This window comes from Pollicipes pollicipes, unplaced genomic scaffold (assembly GCF_011947565.3).
Source record: "Pollicipes pollicipes isolate AB1234 unplaced genomic scaffold, Ppol_2.1 Scaffold_3087;HRSCAF=3621_pilon_pilon_pilon, whole genome shotgun sequence".
Classification (NCBI taxonomy): Eukaryota; Metazoa; Arthropoda; class Thecostraca; order Pollicipedomorpha; family Pollicipedidae; genus Pollicipes; species Pollicipes pollicipes.
The window spans coordinates 20,936,646-20,958,416 of record NW_023596225.1 but is presented as its reverse complement, the minus strand read 5'-3'; the positions used below and the strand labels follow the sequence as shown (position 1 = coordinate 20,958,416).

Sequence of the window (21,771 nt, the reverse complement as noted above, 5' to 3'; positions counted from 1 at the left end):
CTCTCTCTCTCTCTCCTCTCTCTCTTCTCTCTTCTCTCTCTCTTCTCTCTCTCTCTCTCTCTCTCCCTCTCTCTCTCCTCTCCCTTCCCTCTCTCTCTCTCCCTCCCTCTCCTCTTTCTCCCCTCTTCTCTCTTCTTTCCCTCTCTCTCTCTCCCTCTCTCTCTCTCTTCCCCCTCTCTCTCTCCAGAGCGATGCTCTGTTCCCTCCGTGTCGAGTGAGGTCACGTCGAACATCGCGCAGGTGACCTGAACTGTCAGCGGGTCATAAAAGCAGCTGTTGAGGTGTGACTTATCTTCTCGGAGCGGTCATGAAAGCTCCCTGGCGAGCCGCCCCATTGTCAGGCGCTCTCGGTCACTGTCAGCGGCGACCAGCGGACGGTGCGCGGTCGTCTTTGGTCTTGTGTGCTGGCGAGCAGACCAGGGAACGGTCGCCACTGTCCTGGCGCTCTCTCGGGGCAATCACAGCATCCGCTGCGATTAGGCGGCCAGAGAGCAGCGGTTCGCATCTGGCTGTCGGCCGCCGAGAGGGCAGCAGCGGTGGTTGCACTTCGATGTGTCCTAAAGTACTGTAACCACACCATCCTTGCAGGCCCTGGCTTCTTTCGTCCTCACTGACTTTCCTGCGACCCTGAGTTTCTTTCGTTTGATGTGAGCCAGCTGGCGTGCTGAGATTTGTAATTGGAGAGAGAGAGAGGCAAATGTGTGGAGAGCCGCCCCTGGGCACCGGTTGGTTTCACCCGAATTATTTCCGTATTATACGGCTTAGTTTACTGCTAGGGTATACCTGGTTCTCGAGCTCTTTCCTACAGCTAAGAATTCTTTGAACGCAAAGCTTAGATGTTAATGAAGGGCAGTACAACAACAAACTGACAAATAAAGCATGAGTGGTACTCTAAGCCTGGAATGAAACACCAAAACCACCAAGCGGGCTTGTGAAGGAGTTGGGACCTTGATCTTACCAACCTAAATGTTTTCCGCTGAAACGTCGAGCATTGAAACCAAGCTTAAAGGGGGGGAGGGTCAAAACGCTGATGATTGCATTTTCTCCTGCGCATGCACCTCATTATTTCGTTGAAGAGTATCTGGTGATGAGGGATGTATAGTCCAGTTTAAATTGGTGCTTCTCGCAGATCATTGATCCTCATAACTACAGATATTTGTGCATCGTTCAAGTAAGGTCATGACACATACTGGCCGATTCCACGCGTTAATATGCCTAGAGCACCAGTCGAACCGCACAATACCGCCTGCCTGCGACAGTCAGTCGTCACTCGTCTTCACCGGCCTCAAAAGTGACTTTGTATCCACCATAGACGTTCATTGACGCATTCGCCCACTTTGAAATATCTGATACATCCAATAGACCCGCGAACACCAGATAAACCCGATAAAAACACCAGATAGGCCCGCGCAAAAATCCAACCCACCCATGTGCCGTACAATGTTGCGTCAGTGCGTAAGGGGTCATTGCAGTTTTATGGAAATAAGCACACAGTTAGTTGATTTTGTTTCATTTTCGGTCAGTTTTGTGACAGTCTCCTCGCGTGCAGCCTACAGTGGCACGAAAGCATGCGGTGATACCTATCATTAGCTGTAACTGTATAACTTCCGAAGCGCAGGCCCACCCGTTTTGAGAACATGCACATGCTGGAAACGTCAGAGGGTTGACATGGCTTATTATCACACCACTTTTTCGTATCATTCGTTTCCGAAACCATCCATCGCTCCTTTACATGAAAATGCTGACTTCTCCTTGACGAATATTCTTAAACATGTCGGATCTCAGTGGCCTCGTTTTGCACGCCAAAGTGGATCTTGACCTCGTTTCCCGCTCGTGTTCCGTTTCTTTTCCTGCTTCCGCGCATGAGCTGTCAACTCAGGTGCCATTTTAGGCCTTCCTCCGCCTTCATTGCAGTCAAGGTAATCCCTGAATAAATTCCCGCTCTCTCTCCGAGCTCATCGCGACCGATACTACGAGCTGCCCAGTCCCTGACCGAGCTCACCGCGTTCGGCAATACGAGCAGTGCGGTGTTTCCTCGCACTTTCCAGGGCCGATACCACAAGCTGCCCAGTCACTGACCGAGCTCACCGGGGCCGGCACTGTGAGATGTCTGGTTTCTGACCGAGCTCACCAGGGCCGACACCTTGAGCTGCCCAGTCCCTGACCGAGTTCACCAGGGCCGACACCACGAGCTGCCCGGTCCCTGACCGAACTCACCGGGGCCAGCACTGTGAGATATCCGGTCCCTGACCGAGCTCACCGGGGCTGGCGCTGTAAGATGTCTGGTCTCAAACAGCGCTTCCTGACACCAGCCCTCAAGAAATACTCTGACCCTCGTAGCATATTCCGTTACTTGAAAAAGACATCCAGTAGGCGTGTGATTCTCGCTAACGACAGACCCGTCAGAGGATCTCGTATAATTTTTTCCGAAATAATATCTCAACGGTTTTGAGCGCGGCGTTAAAATTTTGGGCTACCTGCGTTTGCATCATTTTGACACCCAACTAAGGCTTTAAGTTTCTGGACCTTGATCGTCCATGGCTTATCTTTTTTGCAAGGTCATGTTAGTGATGTTGTGTTCAACGGCGGCAGACAACGCTTATTTCTCGCAGAAAATGCACCCCAAAAAGATCTTCTGCACTGTATTTTTCCGCTATACCACTATGAAGTGCATTACTATCGTTTTTGCTGGTTTTTCGATGTCGAGTCATGCATTGTAAAGCCAGCTCACACCTTTATATTCGTGACCAGATTTAACCTTTTGAAAGTCACCCGATTTGCATGGTCATGGTCCATTTCTTACAACTTTGGAAGGTTGTAAGAAATGTGTCTCTTACTGGGGTTGTTGTCCCCCACTGAGTTGACTTGTTCAGTCCTTCATGGACCGCGCATGTCGACACCACGAGTTAGATTCAACAACAGCCCTCAACCTTTCAACCTGACGTGATATATCACAGGTCACACCTATCGATGTGTACAAACACCTATCTGATAGAATTGTTTTCAAAAGGAATTAAAGCAACTTTTAGGATGTCAAAGCCTGCTTAATTCCCGCGGTAATAGGAGCGGTCTCTTAAGCGTTAATTTGACCTGCCTGGGTGGGTGAATGGCCTAGTTCACGATTTTTTTCGTCAAACTTGGCCGACGCAGTTTGAAGGCGGCTCAGCATTGTCCTCATTCCCTGGCTCCAGTTCGGGAGGTTTTTAAATATTGGGGACCTCCCTGCCCCACCCACCCGTTGGGCGAAGACGAGAAAAAAACGCTGGTGGGTCGAGAGCTAGTTGATGGAGTCTTTCCATCTTTGGCCAAGGAACTACACCGTCCATTGTCGCTGCGACAAATTATCTGCGGTATCCGCAGCAAACTCAAGCGTGCCACAAATGAGTGTGGTGCGAGCAAGAGTTGTATAATACCACAAGCAGGCTAGATGTTGTCTCACACCGTGCGCACGTACGAACGCAGTGTAAGCTGCCCGGCCGGCGTGACGCAGTGCGACGGTTTCGCCCCGACAGATGTGCGAGCTGCCGACACTGAGAGAAGGAGAACGATACGAGGACGCACTGGACGCGGAGTCGCCGCCACTGCGGGAGGGAGAGTACCGCCAGGACTGTTTGCTGGATGAGGAGTTTCCCGTCGCAAGGGAGGAGTTTTGCCAGTACCCACTGGAGGAGGACCTGCCCTCGTGCAGCGGGGAGGTACGCTGGTGGCACTCGCTGGATGACGAGGACGCTGACGTCACCGATCTGCGACCGTCGGACCTGGCCGAGGTAGGTGACTTCCGCCTCCTCGCATATGCTCGGATTTGCAGTTAGATGACTTATTTGTGCTCAGAGGTTATGCCATCGTCAGAGGTCTTCAAGGGCGAGGTCTCATTTACCCGATCCATCCGTTACCCATGGGGCTGCCCCCACACGTACTTGCTACCCATTTTGAATTAGCTACACCAACCGGCGGCCCAGCCGGTTGTGTTTTTCGGGCACTTAAGCTATGGATTACGGAAAGGTTTCAGGGAACTCAAAGCTCAAATTGCTCATTTCCGCTACGAACTGTAGCAGTTGTGGGAAAGAAGCTCATTGTGAATAGAGGAAGCGTAAACGTGAACATCGTGTTATATTTCTTGAAGGATGTACCCGAAATTCCGTCTACATCTTACCTGTACCCTTGCATATACCCATGATTTCCCCAAGAGATGTACCCAACACAGCCCGTTACCATTCCATGTGGGTATTCGTGGGCAAGCCCAACCCTTGAAGCACTCTAGTCGTGAGCTTATGCGCATTTTACATGGTAATTCGAGATGAATGTCAAAGTTTTTATCGATCTATTTGGCATGGCGCTGAAGGTGCATGAATTGCCACATGAGGAGTTTTTAGCCAATAGCTCAAACTGTCATCTGAAACTTAATAACTAATTTCCCCAGACTGATATAGTTGCAGCACACTTCTCGCCAGCCCCGTGTCAGGCTGTAAATCACAGGCTGTGACAAGTTCTTAAACCCCAGCCCAGGGTTCAAGGCGGGCCTGATGTGATCGGCCGCAGGCGCGCCATACTGGCAGCACAGCGCGTATTAGTACCGTACTCTTCACCTGTCCAGGTCCAGCTATCCAGCTGTCCTACCCTCCATGTCCTGCTGTCAGCGTCCCTCGGTGACAGCAGGACCTGACTTCATCCTCGGCTCGTGCCGTCTCTCACTAACAGCTGGACCTGACTTCATCCCCGGCTTGTGCCGTCTCTCGCTGACAGCTGAACCTGACTTCATCCCCGGCTCGTGCCGTACCTCGCTGGGGACGACGTCAGCTTCACCGTGGCAACATCAGGTCCAACGTCAGCCGAGGACGGCGCGAGCCGGGGACGAAGTCGGTGCCGTCGTTCCGGCTTGGGCGCTGCTGTGGGTGGCTGGGCGTGAGAGGCCGTAGATCATCGATATAGCTCCCGGCTTGCGGCCGCGGTTTATTGAGAAATGGATTATCGATGAAACAATCTGTCCATGTAACAGCCGCGTCGTTTCCCGACGACATGCATTATTTTAACATTATATTGCCAAGTGCACGATATTGCCGTCACAAACAGATTCGACGTCGAGTCTTAGGAGGATGGGGTAGAGGGCGGGTTATCAGATTACCGATCAATTATCTGAAAGTCACGAGATATCAGAAAAGCTTTTTCGCCTTCTTGGTGACCATTGACCATTACCATGCTTATGAAGTGGGCATCATGACTGGGGCACAGCTCCAGCCCATCCATTTCTTAAAGCGATTAAACAAATCTCCCCAATTATGCAATGCGCCAGCTGTTATTATCTGAGCTCGAGCAAGTGAGTGCGACACTGATCCAACACTGAACGAGTCAACGTACCGTGCAATCGTAGAAGACGAATCGTCAAAACACCTGTGAGTCATTTCGTAGGGTAAAATGTATGGTAAACGTCGTAGGCCTTGAGTCATTTCTCCACCTAGACCCAGGGAATGGGAATAAGGAAGTAGTGGTGACAGCTATGCGCTACCATTGGGCCTATGACTGTTAGCTGATGAACAATAAAAAAGGATCATCACAACATTTGACAAATTCCGTTGCTGCTGTGAACAAGATTCTGACACCCTGAACCTCCCGCCAAGTTCCAAACCCAGACTCCGTCGGTATATCTGACCACGCACTCGTGTGTTCTGCTCTTCGGCAGCTGGACCGTGGGGAGCTGGAGCAGCTGTGCTGCCAGATGCAGAGGACGCACCGGCAGCTGATGCGGGCTCACGAGCTGATGCAGGCGCAGCCCAGACGGGCCAGCCGAGCCGAGCTCGAGGACGAGCTGCTGGCCTCGCAGGTCAGTGGAGGGTGGCGGCTGTCGGGGAGGGGAGCTGCTGACCTCGCAGGTCAGTGGAGAGCGGCGGCTGTCGGGGAGGGGAGCTGCTGACCTCGCAGGTCAGTGGAGAGTGGTGGCTGTCGGGGAGGGGAGCTGCTGACCTCGCAGGTCAGTGGAGAGCGGCGGCTGTCGGGGAGGAGAGCTGCTGACCTCGCAGGTCAGTGGTGAGCGGCGGCTGTCGGGAGGGAGAGCTGCTGACCTCGCAGGTCAGTGGAGAGCAGCGGCTGTCGGGGAGGGGAGCTGCTGACCTCGCAGGTCAGTGGTGAGCGGCGGCTGTCGGGAGGGAGAGCTGCTGACCTCGCAGGTCAGTGGAGAGTGGCGGCTGTCGGGGATGAGAGCTGCTGACCTCGCAGGTCCGTGGAGAATGGCGGCTGTCGGGGAGGGGAGCTGCTGGCCTCGCAGGTCAGTGGAGAGCGGCGGCTGTCGGGGAGGGGAGCTGCTGACCTCGCAGGTCAGTGGTGAGCGGCAGATGTCGGGGAAGGGAGAACATTAGTCTCTTCAAGTTAAAAATTTTAATTGACGACGTCTATAACTCTGCAATGAGTTTCGGTAATTATGATGGAAGTGCAATAGAAAACGCAACTGTTTTAAATGGGTAGTGGTCGCATGGAACAGCGGCAAACGACTGCATCATTTTCATGGACCAGTCTTTCGGTTTAAGCCACAGCTTCATGCATTCGAGAGGAGTTTCAAAGTGCTATTGACCGCTTTAAGGTATGCTGTTGGTACACCTGACGGTCGGGCAGTTTTGAGATGTTAAGTAAGTTGTAGCCGGTACATTTGCGCGCCCCGTGCGGCCGTTGTCACGTCACCATCTCTGGATGCTGAGATCCAACATCAGCTCTTAAAAACGCCCCAAACTGGGCGGACCCGTGGGCTGCAGACAACAGCGTATGTTGGGGTGCACAGATGGACCCACACCTGCTGGTACGTTTGTTTGTTTTTCACGTCACTACTGATCGGACTCCGGTCCAGCGGCGAGGGCAGGAGAAGGGCGCAGGAAGGTACCAAAAGGCCTCCCGTGGGTCCCAAGGGGCGGAAACTACGGAACCGAAGATTAAGAGCCCAATTTGATGGCTCAAAGTGCCCCAAGGCTGGGCAGAGGTCGTATGCCCACGGGCCGAGCCCTCAAATGTCAGCCAAAGGTCACTTTGCACTGATCGAAAGCACCCTGCATCGATGCGGGTCTCCATGCCAGTCAGGCACCACCAGGGCCGAACTAACGGCTGCGTCGGTCTCAGACCCGTGGGCCCATTTCCCAAACAGAGACACGGCCGGGGCTGGATAGTTGCATTGATCGGGCCGCTGAAACAATGAGAGGCCCACAGTGTATCACAGGGGTCCTGTGCCTGCAAATGATCCGAGTCGGCCAGTGAAACACTTGCTGAACAGGGACACAGACGGGACACGCAAATCCAAGAGGGCCTTTCGTGTTGGTCGGGTCCTCTGAAAATGAGAAGATGGAGGAAAATGTATAATGTGAGTCCTCGATGAGACAATGGAAAGGCTCCTGTGACGATCAGGAGCCCCATTACCAAATAAGGGCCCTCCGCTCCAATTTCAGCCAGGGGCTAGTTAAGGCGGACCCGGTAAGTCTCTTCATCAGTTATTGGACCCCTTCAGCAATAAGGGATCATTTTGTATCAACGAGGGCCCTGCGTCGATTCAAGGACAACTTTCCAGGTCAGAGGGCCTCTCGCGTCAGGGAGGGAGCCATGTGTGATGTGTCCCTCTCAAGACCTCCGGATGGCCAAGTTACCCCTCTCCGTGTCGCCAGAAGGGTAGCCCGTAGACACCTCGCGCTGGGGCGGACTGGTCCTTCAGTCCCTTCCGGAAAGAATAATGTTCTACCCGAGAGACCTTTCCCGGAAAACGTAAGGAGTCTTCAATGATGGCCAGAGCCAGAGCCGCAGTGTCCGTCAAACAGAATGACATTGGCCGCTCCAGCTAACACCCGGTGGCGGGCTCCTGGCGCGCGTGAACGACCGTCGTGTAAAATACTTTCGAAAGTCGTTAGACATCTATTCGTGCCGCTCAGAGATAAGAATGGAGTGAATATTCCACCTGAATGGTTTGAGGGATATCCAATTAACAGAATGATAGCTGCTGCGACACGGAAAAGGGTTTTACCTTTGCTTTTTCAGTTCCACCACTAGATTCCAACACCAATTCGCGATGCTGAAAATACTAATCCGGCCGCATTGCCAATGTAAAAATAACACGGGCGAAACATGCGCACGAATGGCCTTTTAAGCATGCTAATTGACGCCCTAAAGCGTTCGAAGGCACTTCCTCCAGATGCACCATCGTTTTTGTCTGCCTGCGGGCGGCCGCCCATTGTAGGCCGCGGGGCCGATGCTGCCCGGCTTTCGGTCGCAGCGCCGGGCGCCGGGGTTTTTATTTCAGCAAGCGGGTGTGTGCATAATTATATTTTAGTCTTATTTTCTGCCAAATTCTGAAGAACGTTGAATATTGCCAGACAATCATAGATTGGGCAAGTTAATATATAATTTCGACCACATTTGGACAACAACGTACGTTCGTAGTGCCCTCATTACCTCCGTCAAAACAGAAATATTCCAGCAAAGCATCCAAGTATTGTCGTTTAAGATTATCTCACTGTGTCAATGTAAAATGAATGGTGCCGGCAGTTTATTCCACGCAGTCATTTGACACCTGGTTACATTAATCTATTGCTTTTATGATACAAACACAATTGCATGCTCCGTTTACTTGTGGCTTCTGTTTGAGTTAAAGAATGCAAGCAAAATAATTTTCGGGTCCCTCAAAATCAAGTGGGCCACATCCAGTGGTTGTTTAAGAGAGTCCTTCACCCGCAAGGTGACCTTCGTCAACCCTGTGCCCCCCCCCCCCCCCCCCATTTATTAAGACTCTGCCTGTGCCCTGGCTCCGGTCACCACTATTCCTGGTTGCCTAGTTTTGGAACTATTCATTACTCTCATCCTCTAGCTTTTTCACATCTCGAAAGCGTTTCGTTTTCCGTGTCAATCAAATGGGAATGTCTAATATTGACAATAGAGTTAGGTTGCAAAAATACGCCGTTTGACCAAGCAGTCTGCAATGAAGCGCCGGTGCTGATAAATACTGCATCATAATTTTCAGGATTTGCGCTACTTATTACAGATGCTGTATGGCTTGACGATTAGGAGCTGAAAATGTATAAATCCGTAAAAAGCGTGACTGTCCAGGGCTTCCCGCTAGAGTTCCGATTTGGTTGACACCAAGACTGACTCGACGTGCGACCCCGCTGGCAGCCGGAGCTGTAAAGCTGTGGGCTGGAGATGCCCTGTTGGCTACCTTTTAGGTTGTCGTGTGATTTGTGTTGTAGCGATGACCATGACGCTTCTTTCTACTCGCATCATGCAAGAACGTTGGACCTCCGGAGCAGCAGCACGGCCCCGTATCCCTCGTCCAGTGCTGCCACCTATAGCCGGATGTGTCGGTCGGCAGACGCTGGTGCGGGACCTGGAAGCGGCGCTGCTGCGACGCGGTGTCCAGCCGACGACACTACACGAGAAGAGCCTGCTCACCGAGCAAAACCTGTGGCTCTCGCGGCGGCTGCGGCAGCTGCGAGCGGCCGAGGCCAGCGCCAGGAACGAGCTGCAGGAGCTGCGAGACCAGAACGAGCTGATGGAGTTCCGCATCTTGGAGCTGGAGAGTGACAGCGACAAGGCACGTTTGTGCACGTAGCTGGCCCACGCAGTCGGTCGGTACCCGGCGTCGACTCAGCCGCATCTGCTCCTACCTCGTCTCCCGTCCCGGCTTCCATCGCGGCTTTGACTTCTGTTAAATCGCCGACCAGCGTTCTATTGGTGTATAATACGTGCAGTTTTGCTGCCTCTGACTCACGGAAAGTGTTGTATACTTTTTAGCCAATTTCAATATCAAGTAATCACGATGTATGCCAGTGGCCGGAATCGATTCCAATGGGGGCTCACCCAGCTTTCAAAAGCTGCATCGTTTTAATCAGTTCTCCAATTTCACACTGCTGCTGCACGCAGACGTTTCCGTTGCACAATTGTATAAAGGCATTGTCCGTTCGTCTTTAAGTCCGAGTTCATCAGTGTGTTCATTCGATTCTGTCCATCCAGCCTCACCCTGGTATTCGTTAGATTCTGCCTAACTGTTCCTCCGTTCGTTTGCAATTTTCCTTTTCGTTGGTCCTAAGTCCCGATCATTCGTGTGCCTCCCAGCGGCCACGAATGCCCACTTGTCTGGCTGACAGCGAATGGCTATGGTTGTGTACTCGCTTTGTTCGTTTATCCCAACACGGCACAGAGGCTGTATCTCGAGGACAGTGGTCCTCTGACGTCACACCGGCCCGTTTCAGACCGGAGGCTCGACCGAGCAGCCCGAAGGTGCGGGTGTAACAGCTGGGCAGGACATCGTCTCAGCTCAGATCCTGAATGAAAACATGGTCGCCTCTTCAGAGCCCCAGGTCGGTCACCTGCAGTGCGCGAGAGACGGAACTCTACCCTCTGGCGCTGGTGACGGATAATGGCGGACTCTCATGGGCACCGATGGGCCCATTAGAATAGGATGACCGCTTTTTCACCCAAGCTTTGACCGGCTTTGGACGTGCTCTTTGCAGTGCAACCTGGGCGGCATAAGCCGACTCTGCATGCCTTACATCCATCCCATGATCCTCCGCTTCTCTTCACTCTGAACTTAACCCTCGTCTCGATTCGCCGTACTCCATAACACGGACGGATAGGGGAGGCGGATGCGGCCTGAAATGCCACGGCCTGGTGGCCGCGGATCCCATACCGCAGCGTCAATCCAGCGGATGACCTTTGGGAAAAGCGAACAGTTTGCCACTTCCAGTGAAGCGCTGCATGCACGGCTGACGGCTGTGCAGATGTTTCGGAGCACATCATCACGGAGTATTCACCGGCTCTGGGGCTGGTAAATGGGGGCCTTGCATACGGCCTTGGCGAAGGCTGTGCTGCAGGTGTGTGCTGTGAAACTGCATCCAAGTCACGGAGGAGAGCAGTTCAGCGATGCTACGATCCAAAAGAGGATTTACTCCCGTAAAGCTCCTCCAACTCGCCAATTATGGCAGACTGTGCTCGGTAGCCCAACTAATCCGTGATTGGCCTTGCCAAGGGCTCCTTTGAAGTACAAGCGGTGCCGCACCGCCACTCTGCCCTGATCAGTCCACGGCTGAAAAGCAGGACTGTCGGTCGACCTACTTAGTGGGCAATGCTAAACTTGCACCCATCATGGCTCTACGCGGCTTTGGCATATCACCCCGTCGAGGCTGTTGCATCGAATTAGTGTTTGAACATATATCTGTGTTTATGACTTTGAGTGTACATTTTTTTGCAAAAAAGAAATCGTTCGTCGCGCAGCATTTGATGCGACGTCAGCAACTGCAGAGAGCATGCTAACGCTCAGTAGTCATGGTGCGAGCGGAGTCCGGCAAACGGACGAACCCGGACGAACCGAACGGACGTGGTGCCCGCGTGGGAGCTGAAGGTGCTAACCACTCTGTCATTGCATCCCTGTTTGTATGCTCCCTCCTCCTCCCCCTTGCCGTCTGTAGCTTGTTCATTTTCTCTCCCAGGCTGCGCAAAATGACCGCTATAGTTGACGCGTCCGAAAACCCAAATATCATCGTTATCATCTCCCAAGCCTCCTTAAAAATTTGATGCCACAATTTCTGCATGACACATAACCGTGCCACAATCATGAACTGAAATCTACGAAACAGCACCGCAAGCATTTTGATGTTGCCAAGCGACTGTGCGGCGATTTCTAGTTGATCTCCCCCGAGGGCAACACGTCTAAGGGAGCTCGGAGCGGCGCCACGCGCCTCGGCACGGATTTTGTGTGGAGTTCCCTCGAACAGCTCCACGGGATCAGCCTGATAAGGGATGCCGCGTCTTCGGCATATTTAATCCAAATGAAAGCGGAGCTCTAAAGGCATCTGTTTCTGACGCTGACGCTAGAACTCTTCCTGATTTGCATTTTTCTACCATTGTTAGAGTCACCCTCAAATTCCAAGAGTTCATGGCTCTGCTGGCAAATCGCTTTAACCTCACTGCTCTATTAAAGCAAACGTGGGACGTATGAGACGTACTGAGTGATCTCCCTGTATATTTCAGCGTCTAAATGCAATGATTCTCAGCACGTCGACTTTCTCGGCACGAAATTTACTGTATCGAGCAATAACTCTGCACAATCAGGGCGCAGGGCCTAAGCCATGTTACAAAAGGCATCTGTCGGTTTAGGTTTGCTGCCTAATACATGCCAAAAAATAATATCATATGTCCAAAGTACCTCCGGACCTACTCACACCATCACCTTGAACCTAGATAACTGTTCTAAGCTAAAGGTCATTGATGATAATTTAAGACCGTGACCTAACTTGGCCTTTAGAAGGTCATGGTAACCACAGGTCTACGAGATTCCTGTGGAGTTTGCTTTTGTGCCACCTTTAAGAAGTTTATGGAAGATGTCTCTTGCAGTACCTGTTATCAATAAACTCAGATGAGCACCAGAATCCACAGACGTACGGAACCCCATACAAAGCGCTCTCGAGTAAAAAATCAGGTTGGTTTCGACCATGTCTGAACAAATGTCAATTAAATTGATTATGCTCCTAAATTCAACCGTCGTATTGCTTACGCAAAAATTTCAGAGGTATATGGCTGCGTGTACACTCCGTTGCCGCATCAGGTTAAATTATTCTCTAGAAATTACATTCGGTGACACCCTAACTGCCATAGGTCATTGACCTTACAAGGCATATCTGATTTCTTAAATCAAACCATGCATTATTCAGTTTCCTACAGCTATGCATATTTTGGCGCGGATACACCAGGCCTTTCGAAAAGTACCATTTACAAACCTTCAGGAGTTAAACTGACGCCCACCCTGGCGCGTGCTAATGGATAAATTGGTATCCCGGGCATCAATCGTAAGCTTTTGATATTTAGAGTCTGTGTTCAAAGAATATTGAAATGAATGGACAATATTACATGGTGGTCAAAAAAAACGACTAAGTTTCGCGGGCATTCGCATGGCCAAAGCACCAAAACAATTTCGTTGAGCCCGATAACGAACAGTTTGATTGTATGAAATTTACAGATTTCATTCACACGAGGTAGCGAACAAAGAAATCAGACGTCAAATCAGATTCGATTGTCGCATGTATTGACAGCGTTAGTTCGCTCACTTCACTCACTCAAGTCAGTGAGTGAAGTTACCAAGTGAAGTGGAGCGAATTGATTCGGGTGTTGTGGTACACCTAAACCATTATGTATGCACGCAAATGAAGCTGGTGAATCGATTTAACTTTCACTGTCTCACAGAACGCTGTCCAGCGCTGTACCGATATGGCGTGGAAACAGGCGGCCAGGGGGACGTGGCGCCTCACAGTTGAAGGATATTTAGGTTAAGCACTGTGCCCGTGCATTAAAAAACTGACAACATTGTCATTCGACCCACTGAGGCGTTCCTTTGCCCATGGCTTCGCCTTCAACACCGCTTGCTCGGCCTAGCAAGCCGCCAGAGCTCGGCACCGGCGACCTCAAACTGTCCTGCCCGAGCGTCAGCACGTCTGTCACGGCGCGAGGGCTTCGTTTACGGAGGAGGGACGCCTTGTGTTCCTGGGCGTTCACCCGGCGTTGATCTATATCGCCCAGACGAAAACAAACGGCTGAGAAATGACCCCGCTCGCAGCTCCATTGTGCCTGTCATGACAGGAGATGCCCCTGCTCGGGGGACGAGGTCCTGGCGCCATCTAGTGTTTGGAATGGCCCAACACCGACAGCGCGGGCGTAACTACGCACGCCCCGGTGTGTTTTACGGCGACACGAACGACCTAGTTCAAAGTTGGGCTCAGCCCCGCCGTTCCACAGCTCCAAATCCGCCGCGAACGCTGTTTCCCAACGCGCACATGGCTGGGCGCACACATCGTGCAGCATGCGCTGTTGAACTGTTTTCTAATGGCGCCGTTTGTAGCCGACTATCGAAATAATGCCTGCATTCGGAGCGGATCCCGTTGGGTTGCGGGTACGTCGGGCCTTCGCTGGGCCCGATCTGTAGCCCGGCGGTGCGGTGACTGGAGCGCGCGGCACGATTCCGCCCATCCTCGCGCCAACACGACGCCATTTGTCTCTCGCCATCACCACTTTAGCTCTTATTTCACCGCCACCCAGCGATACTCGCGTGGTGTGCTCGCTTCACTTTCCCACCGAAGCCTGCACGCATCTCTGCTCGGTCTCGTTGTATGCAGTATGATTGCCCGACCACGTAGTCGCACTGTTGAGGCTGCACGTTATTCCAGCGCGTCTCGATGGTATGTGGCGAGTTGTGATGGCGATACTGGAGTCTCCACCCGCGCGCCGTCGGGGCGGACGTGGTCGCGCTTGGGTGGCACCGGAGGGTCCGCCCTCGTGTCGCCGTCACCGCCCGCCACCGGCCCTGAGTCTGCTGACACGGCGTGTCCATCAGGCGCGCCCGGCCGGGTCGGGGCCGGCCCGGCCGTGTATGGAGGGCGGGGGCGGGCGCCAGGGCCGCTGACTCACGGGCCAGCCCGGCTCCCGGCAGGCGGCTCCCGGCTCCCGGCGGGCGGCGGCAGCAGGCCGAGCGCTTCCGCGCCTCGCCGGGCACCGGGCCGGGCTGGCCACAGCAAACCGGCTGCCGCGGCTGCTAGTGACTTCCGATGCGAGACTCGCCGTTTTTGCGGTCGAGTGGATAGTATTTGGCTGGAGGACGGCGTGGTTTTGCAGGTGCAGATCGGCTCGGTCCCATCGCGGGTGTTTGCCGAGCATCTTCACTGGACGTGAGTTCCTGTTTGGCCGTAGCTCCCAATGGGAGGACGGCAGAGAGTGGGTGCCTCGACTGCAGGTGTGACACTATAACGGCGCGACGCACATCGCTCTTCCAAACCACCAGAAATCCAGAGAACCATGGATGCGTAGTTGAAGGTCTCTAATGCGTGCTGTAGCTTTATGGCGCCTGCGGGTCCGAGGTCAGAGGGCATGCCCTGTCTCGGGCCCGGACCGGACGGACGCCTCGGTCCGACCCGGGTCCGGACGGTCGGCAGAGGTGCGCCAGGTCGGCGCGACGGTGGCGCGCCCTGGTGGCAGCGGCCGCCGCGGCTCGGGCCGGACCGGGCCGGACCGGCCGGCGCCAGGTGAAGCAGCGAGCTGGCGGTGCGGGGCCGCGCCTGTTCAGCGTCCGTGCGCCGGCTCTGTGATCGTGTCCGGCACAGGGTGCGCGGCCGGCTCGGCGTCCGTGTCCTTGCAGTGCCGCCGTCCGTGTCCGCATCGGTGTCGTGAGCAGTGGTCACGCGACGCCCTGTGACATGAAGAAAGTGTTCTCCAACATTTTCGGCGGGAAGAAGGAAAAGGACAAGGATAAGGTAGGCGCTGCTCGTCTTTTCGTAGCATAAACGGCTGCTAGGTTTGAGTTTTTCCCTAAAGCACTCATTTCAGGTGAGTTCATTGCGTTTCAGGATAGGAAGGCTTGAAAAGCGCTGTCATAGCGGGTGTTGAATGTAACTGCGGTCAAGCAGCTGTAAAATTGAACCAGGTGCTTCACCAATCTGCGCAGTTCAATTAATGTGTTGACAGCGTGGGTTCACAATCATGCACCTCATTGTTGTTATGTTTGTAAAAGTAATTTTGCAAAGGACACCAGATCTACCGATAAGCGCCAACACAAACCGGTCCCAGGATAAAACACGGGCAGCTGGTGATCCGAACAGGCTGGTTTCGCATCTTCGCACCGCGCAACGTTTGCTGACCCAGGTACCCGCATTATCATATTTATGGCCGTTGCAAGTGTAGCGAGCTGGCCGTTGGCCTTCGTCATGCCGGCGCCATTGGCTTAGCTTTGGCTCACGTCAACCGCATTAATCATTCATTTGGGCAGCGTTGTCCGGCAGGCGTCGCGTGGGTCGTTGCAAGCATGTCGTGAAGCTGGGACCACGCTAAGCTGAGAATGCGTGTCGTTTGTGCGGATCTTACGCCACGCGGATATGCCAGCATGCTTACCGCGTGGCCGGCTGTGGATCACCGGCAAAGCTTGCTTTAAGTTGGTTTGGTCTGGTAGCGCGTCCAAGAAGTTGGTGTGGAAAACCCACAGCTATATAAGAGGCATGCCAATCTGGAGGCGCCTGTTATATCTTGCCAATGACGCTCCCTGTAATACTTCTACTTCACAGGGGTATCTATCTATTTCAGATCAACACCAATTTAATCTTCTGATTTGCAGTGTGGCCTGCTGTGCACAATGGGATGGCTGCCAATATATCTTTCAGCTGATTGTATAGCCCAGGCCGATCCAATAAGGTCAGACACGATCAGATCAGTAGCAGACAATTAACGTGTTATCATCAATAAGGCATCGAAAAACTTATACCTTTCACAATGTATTACACACGGTGTCGTTAAGTTAACTTTAGTGGAAACCTTGCAGAGCGAATTGCTTAGAAACTAATAAGTGCATCTTATGGTTGATGGAAGCTTTCTACGCCAACATTCCATATGTCAGGCTTTCCATGCCACCCCATACGCAGTGCCAGCCATACAACTGTTTATGCGCATTTTAACGCGGTGCGCCCGGCATTATCATTAATAACATTCTGTAAATTATTTTACGACCTCTGACACTCCTCTGCCTGAATTGATTTCGAACTGCTTCACGCCGGCTGTAGCCGGAAGGGCCGAAATATTCGGATCGTGCTTCACACCCGAGCACAGCTCTGCTCCCCGGCTGTCTCTGTCACCTGGTGGGTGCGGAGCTCCACACCGGCTCAGCGGGGTCTCGCCCCTTCCCACCGGGTGTCCGTGTGGAGGCCGTCCCCGCACGTCACTCCCGGCACGCCCGGCTGCGGCGCGCGCCATCCTTGGACTGATCCTTGACCCGCGGCAGGGACGGGCCCGGAAGAGCTGCCGACCGGCCGGCGGCGCAGCTGGCCCGCTCTGTGTACCCCCAGGCTCAGGTCAGGGGCCGCTGTCAGTCGCCGGTGTCGGCCGAACGGGCGACCTTTTCATGAGTGACCGTCGGTGAATGGTGCCGATGTGAAACCCGCGGCGTTGCATCAGCGGCGTCACGGCGGCGTACTCGGCCGGCGGCGCGGACTACTGACCGACCGCGGACGGCACCGACGCCCGGCCGGCCGGGGTCCGCCGGCGACTCTCAGCCGCGGACGGTACCGACGCCCGGCCTGCCGGGGTCCGCCGGCGACTCTCAGCCGCGGACGGTACCGACGCCCGGCCTGCCGGGGGGTCCACCGGCAACTCTCAGCCGCGGACGGTACCGTGACACGCCCGGCCTGCCGGGGTCCGCCGGCGACTCTCAGCCGCGGACGGCACCGACGCCCGGCCTGCCGGGGTCCGCCGGCGACTCTCAGCCGCGGACGGCACCGCGACACGCCCGGCCTGCCGGGGGTTCCACCGGCACTCTCAGCCGCGGACGGTACCGACGCCCGGCCGGCCGGGGCCGCCGGCGACTCTCAGCCGCGACGGCACCGACGCCCGGCCGGCCGGGGTTCCACCACCGGCAACTCTCAGCCGCGGACGGCACCGTGACACGCCCGGCCTGCCGGGGTCCGCCGGCAACTCTCAGCCGCGGACGGCACCGTGACACGCCCGGCCTGCCGGGGTCCGCCGGCGACTCTCAGCCGCGGACGGCACCGTGACACACCCGGCCTGCTGGGGGTTCCACCGGCAACACTCAGCCGCGGACGACACCGTGACACACCCGGCCTGCTGGGGGTTCCACCGGCAACACTCAGCCGCGGACTACACCGCGACACGACCGGCCGGCCGGGGCTTCCACCGGCAACTCTCAGGCGCGGACGGCACCGGGCGACAGAGCAGAGCTGCGTGACAATCCCACCTGCGAACCTCAGCCCCTACAACAGAGGTCAGCTCCGAGCCGTGCGGGACCATCCGACAGGCCCAACTGCGAACCTCAGCCCCTACAACAGAGGTCAGCTCCGAGCCGTGCGGGACCATCCGACAGTCCCAGCTGCGAACCTCAGCCCCGGGCGGTCCTGACGGCAAAGCCGTCTGGGCTGACGGGACGACTCAGGAGGTGCCGATACCGACAGTGACGCTGCTGTGATCACTGCCCCGTCGCCTCTCCTGCCAGACGGACGCACGCCGCTCGGCGAGCGGACATCAACAACGTACACATAGAGTGCGGCGATAATTCCATTTCCCGGCTGTCAGCTGCTATCACGCGATGAGATAATACAGGCTGGAAAGAATTGGCCTCCAGCATAAAAACCCAGGACATGCTTCCGTTAATTGGGTGAATTTGCGTCGATGTAAGAACGTAAGCGTTCACTGGCTGGTGCTCCGCCTCGTGCTACAGGAGCCGCCCGAAGGGCAGCCAGACCGGACACACAGCCCGTCGGCGTGTATCGCATTTCCGCTGAGTCCGTGCGTGTCTAGCTCGTAGTCCCCTATCACCAAAATTCGGCAGTATTTTACGGAGTGAAATAACAAGCGCATTCTACGGCCACGAACGGTTCCTTTCACGCAGGCGCAAGATGGGAACCAACGCAGCGGGAGCCGGTGAGATCTAACGGCAGTCGCTGCGGAGCCCTGGCCCGACTCGAGCGGCCACCGACAAACCGGACGTGGCCGCCCGCCACAGCATTGTGTTTTTGCTGGCGTGCCGGGCGGCGGCCGTGTACTGACGCCGCGCCGCCGGACGCCGCCGAAGCCGCGCCGTCGGCACGCTCCAAGCTCCCGAACCGGCGGCGAGCGAGGCCGCCACGCCGCCAGGGGGCCCTTAGAGGCGCCAGGCGGCGAACATGGCATGGAATGGCCGCGTGACCTCCGCTTTTGAAGTAAGCTTCAACCCACTAATCAGGAATTAAGCAGATGCGATTTGACACGACACCGGATGTGTGGAGCGTGTCAGTCTGGCACGTGTCACCCGCATTCCTTTTTGCGAAATGCGTCCGGTACTTTGTGATGGAAACGCCCATTAGCTGCCAGGGGCCGGGCTCCTGCAGGACGGCCTGCAGCGGCATCGATCTAGTGAACGGGCTGCACTACCCCCCCCCCCCCTCCCCCATGCTTCTGGTAAACACCAATCCATGCACAACGTCAACACTCCAAGGCAAAGGTGTCGGCCGAGTAGGCGAAATGGTGGAGGTTCGACCCTGACGAACTGAGCCTGGACGTACGCCGATCGCCGATGATCGGCATACATCCGATCATCCGATCCGCCCGGCATCCGATCGGACCCAGGCGAGGGTTGCTCGGCTCATCCGCCGGTGGCCAGCAGGCCAGCCGAGCAGGCCACGCAGCGGTCTGGCGTGACCGATCAGACCGGCACGAGAGCGGCCGCCTGCCTCACCCCGCCGCATTAGCATTGGCGTCCCAATCAGCTGGTGGTGCGGCGCACTTTCGCCGGATGGCGGCGGCGGCGGCGGCGTCGGCGGCGCGCCTTCCGCTCCATTTTCCCGGCGGCAGAGCGGAAGTCCACACGGCGCGCGGCACCGGGCCAAGGCGGCTGCACTACTGCCCAGCTGCTGCTTAGCCGCTGCTGAGCTCATGCCGCACTGCTGCTCAGCCGCTGCTGGACGCATAGTGCACTGCTGCCGCGCTGGGCTGAGCTGTGTGCACTGACCATGGGTGGATCTTTCTGCACCTTCGAAATCCTAATGATGGCGGGTAAACTTGGCCCAATTTCTCATTGCGAACCACCCAATGACTTTGGAATGATACACTTCCGATTCTGGCTGGTGGTGAATTGTGCAGTGCTGTTCTCAGCCGATCTGTTCACTGTGCCGGCTGATCTTAGCCGGACAGTGCACTGTTTCGGCCGTTCTCAGTCGGACTGTGCACTGTGCCGGCTGTTCTCAGTCGGGCTGTGCACTGTACCGGCTGTTCTCAGTCGGACCGTGCACTGTTCCGGCTGTTCTCAGTCGGACTGTTCATTGTTCTCGGCCGGGCTATCTGCCATGCCAAAATGTGTCCAGCCGACCGATTTAAAATGCAGTGGTATGCTCAACTGAATCAAGTTCATCCTGTGATACGTTCCTCGGACGTTACGTTTATTGTGAGATGTTTTTCTCAACTAGACTGGTGTGGTATTTTAAATTTAAAGCAATGCATTGGGGTCTCAAATATTAACAGTGGCGTTCTTTGCATCAGCATCCTGCCCCGCACTCAATAAACTTGACCAGCCGGCGGTAAATTGACAAGCAAATGCTCAGTTTCAGTTAACTACTGGATGATTTACTCTGGTATTTGCCCTCTTAAGGATATACTCTCTACTAGCAGTACATATAGCAATACATATATCAACCCAGTTTCGTTTCCCTTTTTGTGAAACGAAACTGGACGTTAACCCTGTCTGATGTGCATGCTGCCTAGGAACAAACCTGCGCCTGGATCTCAAGAGTGGATCTAGGATCTCATAGGACCCCATATTTATGGGATCCTGAGATCGGAGCCTGCCATCGCTGCTTCGGCTCCCGAAGCATGTCTGCCTCGGCTTGAAAGGTATTGCATGGGTTTCCTCCCTGGAATGAAATGCCCTCTTAAGCATTGTTTAAGTGCAAAGAAATCTAAGAACCATTAAAGCTAAACCACTACTCGGGACACCTACTACCGTGGTAATCTTTAGCATCGCGGTATAGGCAGTTTGTATCCTTGTCGGAGGAAACGAGTACTTCATCAAGGTTCTTGTCCAATACTACAGCAAGAACCACTTGACGTTATGTTCAAGTGAATACCAAGTTACGTGCTTCATATACACAATGGTTTTGTTCTATAACGTTGCGTTTTGGTCGTATTCTATCTAATAGTCTTATTTTCACACGTTTGACGCTATAAATAAGCAAACCGTGGTGGCATCTTAGCGATAGACAGAATGGCGTGTGGTGATCCTGCCGGGGGAATGCAGGGGCTTCACCCGCGGTTTTTTAAGAACGTTATTCCCTGAGGGTCGGGCAATGTCCAGAAAAGCACTGGTGTCATTTAGCTTCTACCACTATTTCTTAATACATCTTGCACTAAATGCCGTTTAAAAACGAGGTACATGTGCGCCGGCGCGACATGTGTGCGATCTGAGCCAAATAGATGGTGATTCAGTGTGTGATCGCTACGCCATTACAAGCTGGCGATGGTGATGGATCAGCCAATTGACACCCAAACTGTAAAATTAGCCACGATTTGTATCATAGGAAGAGCGGCCTGTTTCATGTCATGAGCGACTGGTGAGTTTTTGTTCGAATGAATTGCGGCGAGCATCTTAATGAAAGAGCATAACGCGCGGGTGTGTAATCAGTTGGGAAGTTCGGCTAGGTTTGAGCGCTATGTTTTCCAGTACTGGAAATTGGGAAAAGCACGCTGTGCTTTCCAGTAGTGAGTGACTTTTTCCCCACCCTTACACCCATACGCCAGCCAGTAACGGCGCCAAGCCCATTTGAAGCGGCTGCATCCTGTTTGACAGCTTCTGCCGTGGCGCGCGGTCGGTGCCAACTGCGCCAGCTGGGCTGACCTCGGCGCCATGGTACGTCACCTCACGGTTCCCAGGCGGCGCTGCCCGTCACTGACCCCGCCGCTCAGCCACGGCCGCTCAGCCGGCTGCTCCCACCATCCGCGTCACCCCATCCCGGCAGTAGCGGCGACCCCGGGACGTCAAGGGGCAGGGCCCGCTGTTGACACAGACTTGCCCGGATCGCAGCTGCTTAAAACTCGACGGAAGCTCAAAACAGCTCAAAGTTATCAATATTACCTTCGGAACTTCTGTCGCTTCCCCCCCCCCTCCCCCCACGAAGCAACGAGCCAGCCTGACTTTAGAAACTGACACTCCTTTTTAACAAGAGGAATGCTGCTTTAGGCATGTGGTAGATAAGTGGACCACATGCCTGTTGGTAGCCTCTGACACACTGACAGTAGACTTAAGTC

The 21,771-nt window shown here is 54.6% G+C and overlaps 1 protein-coding gene across 1 annotated transcript in view; it reads left to right on the top strand.

Moving 5' to 3' along the window:
- The window catches only part of LOC119089869 (putative uncharacterized protein DDB_G0271606), a gene marked incomplete in the record, with an annotated part of 77,412 nt that overhangs the window by 23,787 nt on the left and 31,854 nt on the right, over positions 1-21,771 (top strand). The window contains 1 exon segment of the mRNA XM_037212678.1: positions 10,209-10,316. Coding sequence (XP_037068573.1) covers positions 10,209-10,316 — 108 coding nt within the window.